At 53.7% G+C, this 19,521-nt stretch overlaps 1 protein-coding gene across 9 annotated transcripts in view; it reads right to left on the bottom strand.

The window, feature by feature from the left end:
* RYR1 (ryanodine receptor 1) overlaps positions 1 to 14,819 on the bottom strand; it is a 108,429-nt gene extending 93,610 nt beyond the window's left edge. For 6 of the 9 annotated variants that reach the window (XM_081806839.1, XM_081806840.1, XM_081806843.1 and 3 more), the window contains exons 1-13: positions 14,690 to 14,818; positions 9,412 to 9,531; positions 8,203 to 8,307; positions 7,058 to 7,132; positions 6,895 to 6,973; positions 6,487 to 6,599; positions 6,066 to 6,159; positions 4,830 to 4,923; positions 4,599 to 4,673; positions 4,109 to 4,265; positions 3,800 to 3,964; positions 1,830 to 1,951; positions 1,160 to 1,355 (exon numbers count right to left, since the gene is read on the bottom strand). In XM_081806839.1, the coding sequence (XP_081662965.1) occupies positions 1,160 to 1,355; positions 1,830 to 1,951; positions 3,800 to 3,964; positions 4,109 to 4,265; positions 4,599 to 4,673; positions 4,830 to 4,923; positions 6,066 to 6,159; positions 6,487 to 6,599; positions 6,895 to 6,973; positions 7,058 to 7,132; positions 8,203 to 8,307; positions 9,412 to 9,531; positions 14,690 to 14,737 (1,443 nt within the window). In that variant the 5' untranslated portion in view covers positions 14,738 to 14,818. Of the gene's footprint in view, positions 1 to 1,159; positions 1,356 to 1,829; positions 1,952 to 3,799; positions 3,965 to 4,108; positions 4,266 to 4,598; positions 4,674 to 4,829; positions 4,924 to 6,065; positions 6,160 to 6,486; positions 6,600 to 6,894; positions 6,974 to 7,057; positions 7,133 to 8,202; positions 8,308 to 9,411; positions 9,532 to 14,689 lie in introns of all 9 variants that reach the window. The other 3 variants (XM_081806844.1, XM_081806847.1, XM_081806846.1) reach the window with 2 other exon arrangements.
* Positions 14,820 to 19,521: the final 4,702 nt, after the last annotated feature.

The raw sequence follows: 19,521 nt of genomic DNA, 5'->3' as shown, positions 1-19,521 counted from the left end.
GCATTATAACTCATGCCTAAATGAAGCTTATGTAACATTTATTTTCTCTGTAAGGCACATCACAGCGTCTTGCGCTCAGGAACACTAGGCAGCACTCCAGCGCTAAACTTGGGGGCCCCTTGAAACGACGAAATCAACAAAAGAAAACCACCACAGGGTAGACGGCTGTTATCTCGTCTCTCAGAGCTTCAGTGACCCATTCGTAATATGGGAATTACAACTCCCAGGGGGTTATCAGGAGGATGTCATGCATATGGCACCCTTAGCACATAATAAAGCCTAAATTCAAAGTAATAATAACCACTAACACTTATATGAGCACCCGCTCTGTGCTAGCACCAGGCTTGGCATATACTAATTCCACTCCATAAGTTTTGTTATTGTTACTATTATCATTTCTGGATCAGACTGGGAGTCCCTGGACGGGAGAAGGGCCAGGTCGTTAGCATTTAAGTGAACATGCTCCCCCATCACCCTGTGGAGCCATCAGACCTTTGTCCAGTCCCCTCCTCCCACCCGGCTCGGTCCCCCTCACTCAGACCCGGTGCTGAACGGAGGCCCCTCCACATCTCTTCCCTTCGTGCTCTCGAAACACACGGACCCCCAGCCCCTGACTGCAACTGAGGACCCTCCCTGCACTGAGGTCACTGATGCTCAAAGAACCACCTCTGGCCCTGCCCCTACCCCCATGCTCCACTCTGGTTCGGTGCCCCCAACTGCAGGCCGAGCCCCCACAGACACAGCCTCCTGACTCCCACAGCCTCATCCTCTGACTTCTTCCGGTCCTGACAGCCTCCGCAGGCCTAGCCTCTCTGCACAAGGCTTCACTTAGGCCCCGCCCCCCTCCCCGGGTGAAGGAGCAAGGCCCGCCCCGCCCCCTGCGTTCTGGTTGCGTCTCGCTCTCACAGGCACCGCCCCTGCTCTGCCAAACGCCCTGCCCCTCCCTCAAGGCTCCGCCCACCAACCCAAATCCCCGCCCCTCCTCAAGGCCCCGCCCCCTCGCTTGTCCCCGCGGCCTGCGACCCGCCCCGCAGGCTCTCAGACCACTACGTACTTCCCCGGTCCCTCAGGCTCCGCCCCGCCCGGCGCCGCGGCACCGCCCCTCCCTCAGGCTCCGCCCACCCGCGTCCACGGGCCCCGCCCCCCGCCGCGACCTCACCTCCTCCTGGAAGAGGCTCTGGCGGTTGCGCAGGCTGCGCAGCTTGCTCTGCTTCTCCTCGTGCTGCAGCTCCTCGGAGGGCGGCTCGAAGTAGCCGATGAGGTCCTGCAGGCTCAGGATGACACCCTCGATGGGCAGCGCTGTGCCAGCTGGCGGTCCCGAGCCCCGCGGCTTCCCGCTGAAGCTGTCCAGGCCCCTGTGGGGACGGCGCACTTGTCAGCAATGAGCCCCGAGCGCTATCCTGCGGCGCTCGCGAGTCCTACCCCCTGGCCCCCGGAGAACTCTCATGGACACACCTGTTTCACAGAGGGGGAGACTGCGACTGACATTGGCCTGAGGTCACACAGTGGCCAAGGACAGGGCCAGGACTGGGACTCACGCCTGTGTAAGCACAGGGGGTCGTGGAAGCAGGTGTTAGGCTGGGGAGCTCCAGGATCAAGGGTCTGCGTGTCAGCGGTGATCAGGGATGTGAGGTCAAAATCATGGTTATCAAGGTCAGATTAGGGGTCAAGTGTATAGAGGTCAGAGGCTTAGAGGTTAGGGATCCTGTGCATGTTAGGGGTGTGGAAGTCAGCGGTAGAGATTAAAGGGGTCAGGTGTATGACTACCAGGAGCTTGGGGGTCAAGGTGGGGCCTGGCACCGGGGGTGCAGAGCGGGCAGGTGGCTCACTTGATGAACTGGTTGTACAGGCCAGCAGTGCTGTAAATCATGCGGGCAGCCTGGGACTCCTCCTGCTGGCAGCGGGTCAGTGACAACGTGTCGTCCATGTGGCCTTCCTGGTGCAGCATGGCCTGGCAGTGGGAGGACAGAAAGGTCAGGAGTGGGCTGGGCCACCAACGGCGATGCCCACAGACCTCCATCCAGACTAGCCCCAGAGCTGCCCCCTGTCCTCCACTGAGTCTCTCTGCAGGACACCGCCTTCTATCCCTCTTCACCTGACTCTTCCATTCTCTCTCTTCTTCCCCCCTCTCTCTCTGCCTCTCCTCTGTCTCAGTCTCTGTCTCTCTCTGTCTCTGTCTCTTCCTTTCTCTCTGTCTGTATCCCCCTTTGACTCCGTGTTTGCCTCTCTCTTACTCTGTCTTGTCTATCTCCAGGCCAGACCCTCTCCACCTGTACCTACTACTGACTTAACATTCTCCCACCAGAAAGCTCTAACGGCACCCCCTAACTTAACATATCCCAGACTGAGTGCCTGACCACCTTTCCGTAAGATGAGACCATCTCGGCTTCCAGCTTTCGTCTGAGCCGACCTCGCCAGGGCCCCATCCAGTCCCACCGGCTGTGAATACCACCACTGCTGACAGCTCCCACAGTTCCCTTTGGGCCTGTCTCTACATCCTCCCATCAGGTATCCGACTACAAGCCTCGTTTTCTGCAAACGGGTGTCTCCCTACTCTTCTAATTCATTCACTCTTTATCGAGGGGCTCTGTTCTAGACCCTGGATCCCTGTCATCCTGAGCGGACACTTGACTGTCCCCGACTCAGTTAATGGCACTTCCATCCTTCCAGTTGCTCAGGGCAAAAATCATGGCATCATCCTCAACCCCTGTCCCTCTCACCTCGATATCCAGTCTGTCAGAAAATCCTGTTGGCTCCACCCTCAGAATACAACCAGAATCTGCCACCTTCCCTACTCCACGGTCCCCACCCTGGTCCTGCCACTGTTTTGTCCCACCTGACCATATCAACAGTCGCCTCCCTGGGCTCCCTACTCCAGCTCTGCTCCTCACCCCCACCCTACAAGCAGCTAAGGAACCACGTGAACCTGAGTCAGGTCACCTTGCTGGCCTGCCCAAAACGCTCTTGGGGCTCCATCTCACTAAGGGTAAAACCTGGGACCCTCCCCATGGCCCACAAGACCCCACATGTTTGGCTCGCATCTCTTCCCTGTCCTTATCTTCTAAGACTCATCCCTCAATCTCTGTGCTCCAGCCAAACTGGATCTTCTTTCTGGTACTGCAACAAACCAATCTCATTCCAATCTCAGGGCCTTTGCACATGCTGTGCCCTCGTTCCAGAGTGGCTATGTACTTCACTAAAGGCAGTTTATTCACCATGTCTCAGTTTATTCACCATGTCTCACCTACTTTTCCACACACACATCCAGAACAACTGGGGTACTCAATAATTTGCCAAATGTTATTCTTGGTCTGTTTGTCACTGTCTCTGTCTCTCTCTATCTTTTCCATCTCTCCTTCTCTGTCTTTGTCTTTCTCTGTTTTTCTGTTTCCATGTCTTTTTTTTTTTTTAAGATTTATTTATTTATTGGAGAGAGAGAGCGTGCACACAGAGGAAGAGGGAGAAGCAGACACCCTGCTGAGCAGGGAGCCCGAAGCAGGTCTTGATCCCAGGACCCTGGGATCATGACCTGAGCCAAAGGCAGATGCTTAACCGACTGAACCACGTACACGTCCCTGTTTCCATGTCTTTTTGTCTCTGCCTTTCTCTGTCTCTGTATCTCTCTCCTTCTCCGCCTCTCTCTCCGTCTATCCCTCTTTCTTCTTTCCTGTCTCTCTCAATCTCAGTTTCTCTCTCAGTCCTGCCCTCAAACTCCCAAAGGCTCAAGCATGACCACCGCCCAGTCCCCTTCCTGCGCCCCTGCCGACACCCCCACCCCTTCCCCTCGCCAGGCACCCACCTTCTTCTTGAGCACACCAAGCCGCAGGGCCTTGGGGTCTGGGGCGGCGTAGGTGAGCCACAGGCCCGAGGTCACATGCTGCACGAAGCACAGTGACTCCCCATACTTGATCTCAGGGGGACCCATGCCGTCCACATCCCTCTTGGGGGCCGTATCCAGCTTCTCCTGCAGGGGCAAGGGACAGAGGTCCGCCTCCTCTGCCTGTGCATTTAATCAGGGAGCCCCCCCCACCGCCCAAGAGCCTGTGGAGTGGGGGATGGGGCCAGATTCGGGGCTCCAAGTGAGGGAGGGCACCCTGGCCCCACCAACCTTGGAGATGCGGAAGCAGAAGGAGGTGGCCTTGGTGTGGGCCTTGCTGGCATCAACCACCACCAGGCCCTGGTCCTCGGTGAGCGCCAGGTACCTCCCCGTGGTGACATGCCTGATACGGAGTGGCTGGCCCCAGCGCAGGTGGCTTCCACTCCAGCTGCGAAGGGTGGGGGCATGGAGGGTCAGAGGACTCCCCCAGCCCTCCCGTGGACACCACAGTCTTGGTCCAAACCTCATCAAGCCCCCAGTCTTCCTGCGGGGGGGCGGGGCGTCTCCTCGCATTTTTACTGGGGACCCCCAATCTCTTCCTCAGGAATGCCCACCCTCCCCTAAGTCCTTTTCCTCCAGGATTCGAGGACCCTGAAGACCCTCCTCACCTTCTCGGGCTCCTCAGATTTTCCCTCACAACACTCCAGTTTCCTTCTCAGACCTTCAAGACCCTCTCTCCCCTCCCAGGCCCCCCAGGAGCTCTCAGCCCCAAACCCCCCACCTGATTCTCAGTGGCTCCAGTCTCCAGAGGGAGCGGGCGTGGGTGCACACAGCTCCCCCCTCGTAGTGGACAAGTCTGGGGGCACGAGAGAGAGTGAGGTCAGGGGTTCAGTCACCAGCCCCCCAGAATGTGATCCCCAACCCCACCCACAGGGTGCTATCCCCCCTGGCCTACCTCTGTGTTCCCCCCTCCTGCCCCAACACCCCAGGGCCTCTTGTCCCCATCCCAGACCTGCGCTGGTCCTCACTGTCAGCGGGGGAAATGGTCAGACATTCATCCATGTGTCCATGAAAGAGGCGGAGGACATGGCCCCCGGTCACATAGCCTGCAGAGGAGCAAGGGAAAGAGGTCACTGCGAGGCTGGAGACCTGGAGGGGCCCGGGAGCCAAAGTGGAGTCCAGGGGTCCTGCTTTTCCCCTGTGGGAGACTGGGACTGGGTTTGGGGGGGTCTGCAGTTAGAGATCTGAGTTTCAGGATCTCTGAAATCAGACTGCCATGCAGTCTGAGATTTGGGCTAAGTTTGAGGTCTGAAGTGGGGGTATGAGATTTAGGGTCTAAGGTGGGGAATCTAAGTTTGGGGGTCTGAGTGTACAGGGCTGACATTGGGGGGTTTGTGGGTCTGAGTTTGGATTTTTGAGGTTGGGATCAGAGGTTTGAGTCTCATGTTCCCAGATACTGGGCTCTGAGTTCCAAGGCTTGATTTGGGGTCTGGGGTTAGAGGTGTGATGGTTGAGTCTGAGGCTAGGGTCTGGACTTTGAGTGTTGATTTTGGAGGTCCAAGGCTGGTATCTGAGGTTTGGGGTCTGAAGTTAGATCTGGGCTTTGGAGTCAGAAGCTGGTGCGTTTCAGATTAAGGCCTGAGTTTCAGGATCTGTGGTCTGAGTCTCAGCTTGGGTTGAGGTTTGGGTGTGAGAGTTGGGGTCAAAGTTTTGGGGTCATGCTGTGGGGTCCTAGCATGAGGGTCTGAATTTGGAAGATGATTTTAGATATTTGAGGTTAAAACTTGGAAGTCTGAGGTCAGTTGACTGAGGTTTGGGGTCTGAATTAGAGGTGTTGGTTTGAGTATTTGGGTATCTGGGTTTGAATTTGGGGGTCTGAGTGTGGGGAGCTGAGGTCTCCATCTGTGCTTGTCATCTGAGGCTTGGGCGTCTGAAGGATAAGCTCCAAATGTGATATTTTCAGCTTTGGATCTGAGTTTAAGGGTCTGACTGACCTCCAGTGCCTGAGTTTGGCATGTGAGCTTTGGGGTCTGGATTCGGGTGGCTGATACTGAGTTTGGGGTTTGGGGTCTGAGCTCCAGCGTTCTGGATTTGGGGTCAGTTGGACATCTAAGTATGAGGGTCATAATTTGGAGATCTAGGTTTGGGGTCTGAGGTTCCAAGGCTCAGTATGGACATGTTTGAGGGGTAATGTGGGAAGTCTGTTTTGGGGGTCTTAATCTAGGGGCATGAGGTCTGGGACCCTCACCCTCTTCGCAGCCAGAGCAGATGGGGTTCATGTTCCACAGTGTCTGCATGAAGGAGGCGTCAACCTGGAGCTCCCCACTGGCCGTGGACAGGTGCTGGGTGCAGCCAGGATGTGGCAGTCAGAGACGATGGTGGGGTGAGCAACAGTTCCAGAGTCAGAGGCCAGAAACCAAAGGCGGAAGCCGGGAAAGCGGCAGACAGGAGACAGAAAATCAGAGATCACAGATCAGGAAACCAAGATCCAACTGGGGCATGGGGCACCAAAGACCAGAAGTGGACGCCAGAGGTCAGGAAACTTGGAATCGGGAGTCGGGACGTGGTGGCCAGAGAGCCCACAAACGGAGGATGAGGAGGTGGGCGGTCCCGGGGGGGCCCCTCAGCCCTGGGGCAGCAGTAGCTGGGCTGGGGGTGGGATTGCTCACCAGGTAGCGCTCTGAGGAGACACTAACAAGGATGAGGTCATCCCCAACGCGGACCTTCTCTCCCTCCGACCTCTGCTTGGAGGCCGGGTGCATCGTCCACCAACAGGCCTCTCCTGGGGTGGGGGGCAAGCTGTCAGAATGAGAGCTACCCAGAATGCCCTTCCCCAAGGGCTTCCCAGCCACAGAGCCTCCCCAGCCCTCTGTCCCAAATCCTCCTATCATCTCCTAGTACCTACTCTTTGCCTCACGTCCTCCATTCCTGCCCTCAGACCCTCTGCCTAGGGTTCCCCCATGCTGGCCCAAGTTGCCCTTGTCCCCGCATCCCTGCCCCCCCAGTCCTGCACCTCCTGCAGCCCGGCCCCTGCCTGGAGTCTCCCCATCCCCACCGTCCCCCCTCCAGCGCCGCACCTGTGGCATCTTCCTGCAGTCCCACGTCGAAGGCCAGCTTGTCAGTCATGGAGCGGGAGGTGGTAAGGCAGCTCAAGTACTAGGGTTGTAGAGGGGAGTCAGCCTCCTCCGGCGGGCCCCGCGTCCCCTGCCCCTGCCCACGCGCCCTCGCTCGGGCACTCACCATGCCACTGTGTGTGTGCCGGAGCAGGATGGCATGGCCGTACAGGAGCGTCCTGTGGCCCCCGCCCTGGGACGACTGCGGGGGGACGATGCGGGAGAGAGGGCACAGAGTGAGCACAGAAGCCCCCAGGGCATCTGGCCTATCCCAGGTGGCAGTATGCCCCCCATAAAGTAGCATGCTCAGGCCTGGACACGAGGAAGCCTTAGCTCAGACCCTCAACAGATTCTTCGCCTCAGTTCCCCCATTCATGGAAGTAGGGGCTGTGTCTCTGAGAAGCCTGTGGATAGGACGTTTTATATTTCCCAAAGCCCACTCTGTCCTGCCTGCCCCCTTCATCTTGTTAACCAGGCCCCAGAATCCCTCAGGGAGGCTGAACCCCTGTTCCAGTTGCCTGGGGACTCCCAGGGAAGCCCCAATACCTCATATACCATGGGCCTGGGCCCCTTTTGCTGTCACCTGTCCTAACGCAGCTGAGTGGCAGCCGGTATGCACCAGCGTGGTCCTACCAGTCGTTAAATCTTTGAACCTCCCCACAGGGACCCGCCCTGTGCTGCCACGCACCCCCCCCCCCAAGCACAAGGAGACTCTGCCCCTCCTTGGGGGAGGGGGCCACCCAGTCTCTCGATGGCATCATGCCTCCCATCCTGGCTCTCACATGCCCATGCTCTGAGGGGGCCATGTGATGGGGCCCCATGATCACATGGCCGACCTACTCCTAGAGTGGAGGGGACCCACACTTGGAACAGGGGGAGGCGAGAGGGGAGGTCCCATGCAGAGAAGAGCTGGGATCAGGGTCGGAGGAAAGGATGGGAAAAAGAAGAAAGGAGCAGGCGGGGGCATGGGGGCTCAGAAGCCCCCACGCCCTTCCTTCCTTCCTGCCTGGCCTGTGTGGACTCCACAGCCCCTGACAACTGGGGTGGGGGAGGCCCCCAGCCCCTGTGTGCAGGATGTGCGCCCAAGAGGCGGGCCTGGGGTCAGGAGAGGTGGGAAGGACAAGGTGACACCCAAGGCCAGACCTACCCACTTATCCAAATTGAGGGCCTGTGGGGGGCGGGGTGGAGAGAGGAAGAAGAGCAGATGGTGAACAAGCCCCAGGTTTTCCCACCCAGCCCTGGCCCTGCCCCCGCCTGGGCCGGGAGCCTCACCTCCACGCCAGCCTCCACGGTATTGGCCAGCATTTCCTGCAGGGCTCGGACCGACAGGGACTGCTCCAGGACGAAGCAACAGATGGCCAGATCGGGGGGCACATTCTGGGGGTGGGAAGATGTGAGGGGGGTGCCTGAAGGCCCCTGAGCGCTGGTCTAAATACCCACACCCCTTACGGACCCAGACCTGACCCCAATCCCCCAAGAAGCCCCTGCACTCTGCCTCCCCTTCAGATACCCTGAATCTATACCAACATCACAGGAAACATGCCTCCTCCCTCGAACACCTAAACCCCACCCGAACCTCACAGAAGCTTCCACACCACCCTCCCCGCCTGAGTACCCCACAGCCCACCTAATCTCAGAGCAAGCCTCAGCCCTCTCCTGCACCTGCTCCAACGCCATGCCTTCCCCTGCAGATAGCCCAAACCTCTGCAACCCCCCAGGAAGCCCCACCCCTGCAATCACCATCAGAGAGCCCCAATTCCTGCCTCCTCCCTCAGACACTGAACACTGCTTCCAAATCACAGCAGGGTCCAACCTTGTGCCTTCCTCCTCAGTCTCCCACCCAGTCACCTCAGACTCCGGAGCATCCTCCCCCTTGGACCCAAGACTCTCTGACTCCCTCAGACCCTCGGCCTCCTCCACCACCTGACTCCATGTCCCCTCCCTTTCCCAGCCCCCAGGTCACCTCCACTCTCAGACCCTGAGTCCACCTCACCCTCAGACCTGGGCTCCCTCCACTCTCAGCTTCTAACTCCCTCCTCAGTCAGCAACCCCCTATCCTGCTAGCATCCCCCAATCCTGCAGGCCCTTTTGCTTTGGATCCAAGGCCCTCTGCCCCCTTAAACACCTGCCTCCTGAGACTCCTGAGCCTCTGCCCCTTCCTCCGAAGACCTCCACCCCTACCTACCTCAGACCTCTAGCCCCCTTTTCTTTTCAAGTCCCCATTTTGTCTCCCATCAGCAGCCGCCTCCAGATCCCCTCTTCTTTGAACTCAAGATCCTCCATCCCCTCAGACTCCCCCTGCCCAGGTCCCCTGCTCTCCCTTCTCAGACCTCCACTCCCTGTCTCGGACCTCCAGCCCCCTTTTCCTTCTTAGCCCCTCTCTGTTTGCTCTCCCATCAGCACCCCCTCTTCAGACCCAGACCCCTCTTCTTTGGACCCTAGACTCTGCCCCTTCAGACCCCCCCACACTCCCACACTGACCTGGGCATTGCTGGTGGGCTCCAGGAAGCAGAGGCGGTTGCCAAAGCCCTCGGCGGCCAGGCAGAGCTTGAGCTGCTCCTTGAGCACGGTGGCACTGCACTGAAGGACCACTTCGTCATCCTGTGGGCAGACCACGGGGTCAGGGCTCCCGCAGACACTGCAGACCGTCACCCTACCCTTCTCACGAAAGAGACGGCGACTAATACCAGCTCACAAAGTGTCACATGGGGGCCCATGCTGAGGGCTCCACATACTTTTAACATCCCATGGGACAGAAGCTAGAGTCATCCCCATTTTCAAATGGGGAAACTGAGGCTCAAGGAGGGGGCATAGCTTGTCCAAGGCCACACAGCCGTTAAGGGGAGGAGCTGGGATTTGAACCCCAGTCCTACTGGCTCCAGTGGGGTCCGCAAGGTGAGCCACTGGAGGTGGAAACTATAAACCCCCCAATTTCAATGGCTTTTAAGCTCAGCCTTCTCTAATTTCTCTTTTGTGTATTGTTTCAGTAAAAGCTATCAATTAAGGAGTGCTTTCTCTCTTTTTCTTTTTCTTTCTTTCTTTCTTTTTTTTTTTAATTTAAGTAGGCTCCAAACCTGGCACGGAGCCCAACGCGGGGCTCAAACACACGATCCTAAGATCAAGACCTGAACTGATACCAAGAGTCACCCCAAGGAGTGCTTTCTAATGACACTTGAATGCAATGCCGGGGCCCAGGCTGGATCCTGGACAGGCCACAAGGGACTCCTTCTTGGTGACCGCTGGTGAAAGACGGACCAGGACCGTGACAGATAATGGCATCCGAGCAAGGCTACATTCCCTGAGGTTGATGACTGTCCTGTGGTTTTGTAAGAGGAGACTGCCCTTGTTCCTTTGGAAACAGACACTGAAGTGTTTTAGGACTTAAGTATCATGTCCACAGCTTACCCTCAAACAGTTGAGGGGGGAAATGTGCACAGAGGGAGGGCAGGGGAGAGAGATAAAGCAAATGTGCCAAATCTTAACAAGTGGGGGAAATGACTTACGGCCACGCGGGAGTTCTTCGAAGTAACCTTGCAACTCTGCTCTAAGCTGGAAATGATTTCCAGGTTATAAGCTAAAATTTTAAGTGAAATAAGGTATTTTCTATGTGCCGGGTCCCATTCCAAGAACTTAACACGTATGAACTCACTACTGAATCCTCTGACGTTAAGTTCTATGATGTGAACCTGTGGAAACTGAGACCCAGAGAGGTCAAGTAAGCTGCCTGAGGTCACACAGCTGTCCTGCAGCTGAGCTGGGATTTGATCCCCACGCCGTGGCTCTATATGCCACACTCTTAGAACAGTAGACCACCTCTTCATACATTAGTAAAGTAGCCCCTATCTACAGTTATAACTAATATACGTGTGCACGGGGGAATGCCCAACACTTTGACATCAGTCAGAAGTGATAGAGACCTCAGCTCTTAACCATTGAGTAAGGCAGTGGTTATTTCCTTCCACAGCTGAGAAAACAGGCTCAAGGAAGTTCGGTGTCCCGCCTGAGGTCCCACAGCCTCCAGCCCCTCCATCCAGCATATCACACAAACTCGCTCCAGTCCCTGGCTCCTGAGCACACGGGCAGCCCCCCATCGGTTGCTCAGCCAGGGAAGAAGGAGAGGTCTGATCTGCTCTGTAACCTCCAACCCCGACCTCCCGGCACATGCAGGGCACTTGTGTGTTCAGAGGGTTAGACAGCTTGCATGTATTAAGCACTTACTGTCTGCCCGGCTTTACGCTCAGGGCTTTACGTTCCTTCGGCGGATAGCTATTGGGTAACAGCTGCAGCCAGGCTCTGATCTAGGCACCAGATATAGAGCAGCGAATAAAGCAAAGTCCCTGTCCTCATGGGGCTGCCATCCTCGTGGGGGACACTCACAATACGCAAAGGGATAGGTTCATAATTTTCACGTCAGTGACCAGTATTATGAAACAACCCAGGCTGATGTAATAGAGTGGCTTTAGGGGTAGGGATGACATCAGTGAGGGGGTGAAGTGGCAGCCTCTCCAAGGAGGTGACATTTGAGCTGTGCTTTGTCTGACTAACAAGAAAGGGATCCGGCCTGCTCATCTCTGGGGGAAGAACATTCTGGAAGCCGGGCAGCCTGTGCCGAGGCCTGTGGCTGGAGGGAGCCAACGTGGGTGCTGAGGAATAGCAGGAGGCAGTTGGCAGAAGGAGCGAGAAAGCGGGAGGAGATGAGCTCAGAGAGAGTTTGCAGGGAGCCCCTTGAATCATTATGGTACCTACTTTTGCCCCTATTTTCCAGATTAGGAAACTGAGGCTCAGAGAGAAAACTTCAAATCACTTGCCCAAAGTTAGGAAGCAAGCAAATGGCAACCAGGATATCAGCCAGAGACTGGAGGCCTAATCACTACACCAAGATCCTCTAACTTCCTCCTGCAGCAGCATGAACGGAGGTGACCTGGTTACAAATGCAGGTCCCTTGCTGCCTTAGTTTCCCACCCAACACCAAGGGCATGAGTCAGTGGCTCTGGGGTGAGGTGAGCGGGGAATCCTGACCATTACCAGCATCCAGGAGGCTCTGACGTGGGCCATGCTTTGAGCAACCCCAACCTAGGCAGGGCTAGAGGTCACCACCCATCAAACGGAAATGAATTCGTTTGGCGGGGGGGGAGCATGGCCACCATGCTTAAAAACTGAAATGAAGTAGAGCAGAACATAGCAACATGCCCCCCCTGTTCTAAGGGCTCCCTACATTTTTTTTTAAAAGATTTTATTTATTTATTTGAGAGAGAGAGCACATGAGGGGGGAGCGGGAGAGGGAGAAGCAGACTCCCTGCTGAGCAGGTAACCTGATGCGGGACTCGATCCCAGGACTCCAGGATCATGACCTGAGCCGAAGGCAGTCTGCTTAACCAACTGAGCCACCCAGGCGCCCAGGGCTCCCTACATTTTATGAAACCTGTTTCCAGGAAAAACTAGATGTGTGTGAATGCACCCAACTTGTCTATAATCGCACGAATTGGGAGCAACCCAAATGTCCATCAGCAGGTGAACTGAGAAACAAATTGTGGCACATTGACACAGTGCAGTACCACTCGGCAACAAAAAGAAATAAACTCTTGACACATGCCATGTGGATAAATGTCAAAAATAGGCTGAGCAAAGGAAGCAAGGCAAAGGAGCATATACTACATATGAAACCCTCCAAGTGCCTAATGGAAACCAGTGATATACAGCAGACAGACAGGGTGAGTACTGCAAAGAGCAAGAGGGAACTTTCTGGGGTAAAGGAAATGTTCTATGTCTTGCTTATGACGGTGGTTTCATGTGTGTGTAGTTTTTCGAAACTCACTGAACTAGGACACCTAAAATGGGTACAATTTATTGCATGTCAATTATACCTCAATAAAGTTGGGTTTTAAAAATAATATATGTGTGTGGGCGCCTGGGTGGCTCAGTTGGTTAAGCGACTGTCTTCGGCTCAGGTCATGATCCTGGAGTCCTGGGATCGAGTCCCGCATCGGGCTCCCTGCTCAGCAGGGAGTCTGCTTCTCCCCCTGACCCTCCCCCCTCTCGTGTGCTCTCTCTCTCTCTCTCAAATAAATGAATAAATAAAATCTTTAAAAAAAAATAATATATGTGTGTATTTGCATGCACTGGGTTGCAAGATAAAATGTATTTCTGACTGGTGGGATGAGGTCCAAAAAATGTGAGAAAAATACCACACCACCTCCAATAAAGTTCAGGAAAACAGACCTAGTCTGGGGCCAAGAGATGCCAGGGCCAGAGCTGTAGACCCCAGCACAGGTTAACCTGGCAAATCTGAGGTCAGTTCTCCACTGGGTGGGTCCCAGGGGCATCCAGAGATGACACTTTCTGGCCTTGACCTTGGGCAAGTGACTCTACCACTCAGGCCTTGGTTTCCCTCAAATCTCCCAGGGAGATAAAGATAGGGCCCTACCTCAGAAGATAGGGTAGGCGAGGATATAATTAGATGTCTCAGGAGACCAAGGCCCTGGGCATGGCGCCTGACGCAGAGCGGCTGCTCAAGGCTAATACCATGGCCATGGTCTTATTAGGGCCGAGGAGGAGGGGAGAGCCCATCCCATGGTGTCTGCTAAGGGGCTGGAGCTGGGGCAAGAGTCTAGGGTGAAGCTAGGCCTCCTCCTGTGGCCGAATGACCAGCTGTCCCTATCCTTCTAGCCCTACTAGCCCCAGCTGTTTGTTCCTCCCTCCCAGGAAACCCGACCCAGCTCACCAGGGTCCTATTCTGGGGCCCCGGAATGCTGTGTCAGCATTTCCCAGGGCCTGGGAGGAGGAGGGGAGGGGCTATCGCAGGGTCAGCAGACCTGGCCCAGAAGAGAGAACATCCCCTCCCATACACTCAGCCACTGGCAGGGAAAAGTGGGAAGGACTCTGAGTTGGGCAGCCCCTCCCCCCGCCACACACACCCTCTCCCTGTCCCCTGCCCAGGCCCCAGAAAAGCTGGCTATTCTGGGAGGGACACCTGTTGTTCCAATTCTCATCCCTGCCCCCCAGTAGGGGACCAGAGATGCCAGGAGAGACAGAGCTAGGGAGGCAGAACAAAATGCAGAAGGCCTAAAGCCAAAGAACAAAGACAGAGACAGGGAGAGACAGAGATGGAGAGACAGCAAGACAGAGACAACCCAAAGAGATGGATAGGGAGAGACACTACCCAGAGACCTTTAGCAGCCATATTTGGCCCTCCTACCCAAAAGCGGGGAGGGAAGAAAGAAGACCCAGAACCGAGGGTCCCCTCAGGAGACCCTCAAGGGCTGGAAGTTCAAAGAAGTTAGGTCCTCCAGACCACCCCAGCCCCTTTCCCAAAATTTAAATTAGGTCAGAGTCTGGAGCAAAAGAGAAGTAGGCTAGGTGGTGTGTGGGGGCGGGGGGCAGGGAGAACAGCTAAATTAAGCTCCGGAATTAGAACCACCTTCCCCAAGTGCTGGCTTCCAGGGTGGTGGGAGGGGGGTGCTCCTTCAGCTAACCCCTCTTCTCTGGGACAAAGAGCTAATGTCAGAAGAGAGAGTGGCCGAAAATCCCCCTCCCCATTCTGCAGTCCCAAAGTCTTCTAATTCTCTATGGTGAGAAAGGTGAGCGAGACTGAGAGACAAAAAAGGAGAAAGATAGAGTGACGGTCACCTAAAGGGACAGAAGAATAGACCCTGAGACTCAAAGGCCACCAGCGATCAGTACAGAGACATCCGGAGACAAGGAGACACTCAGAGGGACCCGAGAGATAGCCCCAGAGACCCCCTAACACAGAGATACGCACCGTGCGCAGAAACTGGACCTCATCCTCACCCTCTCCTCCGTCACCCATGATGTCGAGGCCCGAGGGGCGCAGGCTGAGGTCGGGGAATAGGAGGAGGGGGCTGCAGGCTGGGCGGGTGGGCTGGGGGTGGGCTGGGATCGGAGACCTCTGGGGCACCCGGGAGGTAGATGGAACTGCGAGGAGGATTCGCCTGCTGGACAGAGCTGGGAGGAGGTCCCTGCCCCCCCCCGGTTCCCATTGGGCCAGGACGTCCAAGGCCACGCCCCCTCACCAGAGCCCCACCCTCAGGCCCCAAACCTTGGCCGGAGATACGCGTAGGTGGCATGGGAGGTTGTAGGGGGAGCGTCTGGAAGGTAGCTGCCCCCTCTGCACCTCTAGGGTAAGGAGGGTCATTCTCCCATTTCACAGAGAGCAAACTGAGGCTCTGAGCTGGGAAGCCTCTGCTTGATGCCATACAGTGGAGCTGGGATGCACATCAAGGTCTCCCGAATTTAAAAAGCACCATACTTAGTGATTAAAAGCAAGGACTCTGAGCCAGATAGTCTGGATCTGAATCCCAGGCTTGCCACTGCCTTATGTGTCCTTGGACAAGTCACATCCCCGCTCTGTGCCTCAGTTTCCCCAACTGGTAAGGAGAAATTAATAATACCTACCTCACAGGCCCTTTGCAAGGATTAAATGAGATAATTTATTTACAGCACTTAAAGAGTACCAGTGCATAGTAAATGTTATTATTAAGTGTTGCTTACATCATCATCATCATCATCATCATCATTATAAAATCTTTTGAGGCAGGAATAATAGCCATAGTAGACATCTTTTGTGTGCCTGTTGTATTTGAGGCCCCAAACAAAGATATTTTTACTGCATCTCATTTAGTTGTCAGGACAATCCTGCTATTATCACATTATTTAGAGGAGGAAATAAAAATGCATGGTCCTTACCATGTTTAATTTTAAGGACCAGAATGAATGAAATCAGTAGACTTATGGTGCCCACTTTACAGATGAGGAAAGCTGAGGACAGTGAGGTAGAGTGACTTGCCCGGGGTCACACAGAGGCTGAGCAAAGGATCTGAACCCAGTGCTAGGGTTCTTACCCATTCCACTTTATTGTCTTGATATATAATAAAATCTAATTATAACAAAAACCCATTCCTAAGGGCCACCTTCCTCCCCACCCCCACGGCCCCCCCACCACCAGAGTTCTAACCCTCCTTCTCCCCAGCGGCTGCCTGAGCCACTGAAGGCCACTAGCTGGGCCACCCCTTTATGCAGATGAGCTCCATGGGTTTTGTCAACAGGAGAGACCTGAGAGGGGTAAGCAGCTCCTTCTTGCTTTCTTGCTTAGGGCCCTCCATGGCCTGAAGGCACACTGGCTCCCCTGGGTCCCCCACCGGCTCTGGGGAGTGTGGCTGTGGAGCTTGGACAATCGGCCTCTGCAGTTCCCTAAAACAGGCCGCTGTGAGGCTTGGAGGCCCAGTGCAGGACACCAAACATACCTGGGACTCCTGCCAGGCATACAACTTTGTGCCTCTGGGCCTCAGTTTCTTCATCTGTCAGTTGGGCTAATTTAGAAGAGTCCCTACATGGGGCTGGGGGTAGGGGTCACGAGAAAACCTTTTAGAGCCTATGATATGGTAACTTATTGATACAGGTAACTTATTGATAATATTAAAATTATTAACATGTAATGGTATCTCTTAAGTTATACAAAACAATATCTTGCAGTCCAATAAAATTATACATCAGGGGCACCTGGGTGGCTCAGTCGTTAAGCGTCTGCCTTTGGCTCAGGTCATGATCCTGGGGTCCTGGGATCGAGCCCCGCATCAGGCTCCCTGCTCCGCGGGAAGCCTGCTTCTCCCTCTCCCACTCCCCCTGCTTGTGTTCCCTCTCTCGCTGTGTCTTTCTCTGTCAAGTAAATAAATAAAATCTTAAAAAAAAAAATTATACATCAAATGTTAAATGTATAGGGGTGCCTGGGTGGCTCAGTCGGTTAAGCGTCTGCCTTCGGCTCAGGTCATGATCCCAGGGTCCTGGGATCGAGCCCCGCATCGGGCTCCCTGCTCTGCGGGAAGCCTGCTTCTCCCTCTCCCTCTCCCCCTGCTTGTGTTCCCTCTCTCGCTGTGTCTCTCTGTCAAATATATAAATAAAATCTTTAAAAAATAATAAAATAAAATTTAAATTAAATAAAAAAGTTAAATGTATAGGGGCACCTGAGTGGTGCAGTCCGTTAAGCCTCTAGCTCTTGGTTTCGGCTTAGGTCATGATCTTAGGGTCATGAGATGGAGCCCCATGTCGGGCTCTGCACTTAGTGCGGAGTCTGCTAAAGTTTCTCTCTCCCTCTGCCCCTCCCTGCGCTCGCTCACTCTATCTAAAATAAATAAATCTTTTCTTAAAAAATGTCAAATGTATAATAGGTTGGTGGTATGTGTCATATACTTAAATATTGATATATTGATACAACTGTCATATACAACACATGAGTTTGTATCATATTCTTGAATTTTATAACGCATAATTATATAATTATATATTTAGGCTAATATAATCACACAATGCAATGTAACTATGTTTATCCATATACAATATATCATACACGCTTGTATATTAAATATTAAATTTTTCCTTAGAATTTATGTATAACAAAATTATTCTGTGTCATTGTGCATTATATCATAAGATATTAATAGCGTTTCTTTTTTTTTTTTTGATCAGTCATCATGATGTGTTTTAAGACCTATCCGTGTTGCTCTATGGACATCTGTTCTGGGCTTGTGGGGGCTTTGCAGGACTTCCTGGCTACTCTCCTCTTGGGGTGACACCCAGGCCTTCTGTAGCTCATAGAAGGATCCTTATATGTCCCTTTACGGGACTGGGAGCGAATGTCCAGGTACACACACCCAGCAGCTAAGTGAATTTGACTAAGTCGTGCCAAGTGGCCCTTGGGAATCAGAGTTCCCAGGGCCCCACATCCCCAACCTCCACCTGACATTTTCCAACTTCCAACCTTTGCCAGACCAAAGGGATGACTCACTGGTGTTTTAATTTGCACTTCCTTGATCAGTTACCAAGAATGTCCAGCATCCTCTCAGGTACCTGTCAGAGTCTTGGGGTTTCCTGGTCATTTGCTCACACTCTTGGCCCATGTTTCTATCAGGATTGCTGTCTCTTTTTCTTGCTGATTTGCAGTCGTGCCTGTCACCCTTCTAAAGATTAATTTCTCGTTGATTTTAGATCTTGTAAATCCCTGTTCCCACTCTGTCATCTCATCTATTTGTCCCATGGTGTCCTCATTGAGAGAAATCTTTATTCTAATATTATCAAATGCATATGCCTTGTAAGTTTTTGTAGTTTGCTTCAGAAGCCTTTTCCTTTGTGGTTGATGGTGTTACTGGGGGTAGTAACCATCCCTGCAGGCCTCGAGGGGGGCGCATGTACTGACCTCCCTTCCTGAGGCTTCTCTGGGTCCTGGGGGCGGGGCTGGGGAGGTGGGGGGAGTGGGGACACCACCAGCTTGGCTCAGCCAGTGGTGTTACATCACCTCGTGCAATGCAGGTGCTGGGGAGATGGGCTGAGAGATAGACAGACAGCACATCATGGACAGCACCACCAGAGACTTGGTGGCGGCGGAGAGGAAGAGAGAGAGAGGGCCTGAGACTATACAGTAGGTCATGTCATGGAACAGTTAAACAGCATGAGCTCTGTGCTTGTCTAAATGTTCCGGCGTGGAAAAAAAAAAAAAATCCATGGTGACTTCTTTTAGTGAAAAGAAGAAAGGAGTAAAAATATACTTCTACGAGAGCTCGGGTTGAATTGACTAACACCCTAGGTTTGGCAGAAGCAGATTAATTACTATGACCCATTTATTCCACTCCTGGGTATCTATCTACAGGACTGCACACTTCCTTTTTTTTTTTTTTTTTAAAGATTTTATTTATTTGACAGAGACACAGCAAGAGAGGGAACAAACACAAGCAGTGGGAGTGGGAGAGGGAGAAGCAGGCTTCCCGCGGAGCAGGGAGCCCGATGCGGGGCTCGATCCCAGGACCCTGGGATCATGACCTGAGCCGAAGGCAGACACTTAACGATTGAGCCACCCAGGTGCTCCCAGGACTGCACACTTAAACGTTCAGCCAAAGACCAGGTGCTAGAAGGTTCACAGGCAGCCTTCTTCACAATAGCCCCACACTGGAAGCAACTCACCTGTCCATTACAGGAAAATTGCTCAATAAAGTGTGGAATAGTCACACAGTGCAGGAACTGAAAGGATAACTACAACCAAGTATAACATGCAAGAATCACAAAAACATGATTATTAAGGGGAAAAAGACACAATAAATTATTCCATTTATAAGCCACTCAAACCCTGGGCAAGGGGCGCCTGGGTGGCTCAGTTGGTTAAGCAACTGCCTTCGGCTCAGGTCATGATCCTGGAGTCCCGGGATCGAGTCCCGCATTGGACCCCCTGCTCGGTGGGGAGTCTGCTTCTCCCTCTGATCCTCCCCCTCTCATGCTCTCTGTCTCCCATTCTCTCTGAGATAAATAAATAAATTAATTAATTAATTAAAAAAAAAAAAAAAAAACCCTGGGCAAAACTACCCTGCTAGAAATCAGGCTAGTGGCAACTTCTGGGAGGCAGGACTGGGATGGAGCTTGTGCAGGGGAGTTTGGGCAGGATGGAAACGTTGTTTCTCGATTTTGTCACTGTCACGGAGATACGCTCAGTTTATCACAACTCATCAACCTAAACACTTAGGATTTGTGTTTTTGGTCATCAACTTACAAATGACAAGCATGACACATTTAAGGAAAAGAAAAAAAAAAGCA

The sequence above is a fragment of the Leptonychotes weddellii genome, chromosome 16 (assembly GCF_054177405.1).
Source record: "Leptonychotes weddellii isolate Sample4059 chromosome 16, ASM5417740v2, whole genome shotgun sequence".
NCBI lineage: Eukaryota > Metazoa > Chordata > Mammalia > Carnivora > Phocidae > Leptonychotes > Leptonychotes weddellii.
This window is presented reverse-complemented; position numbering and strand designations above follow the sequence as displayed.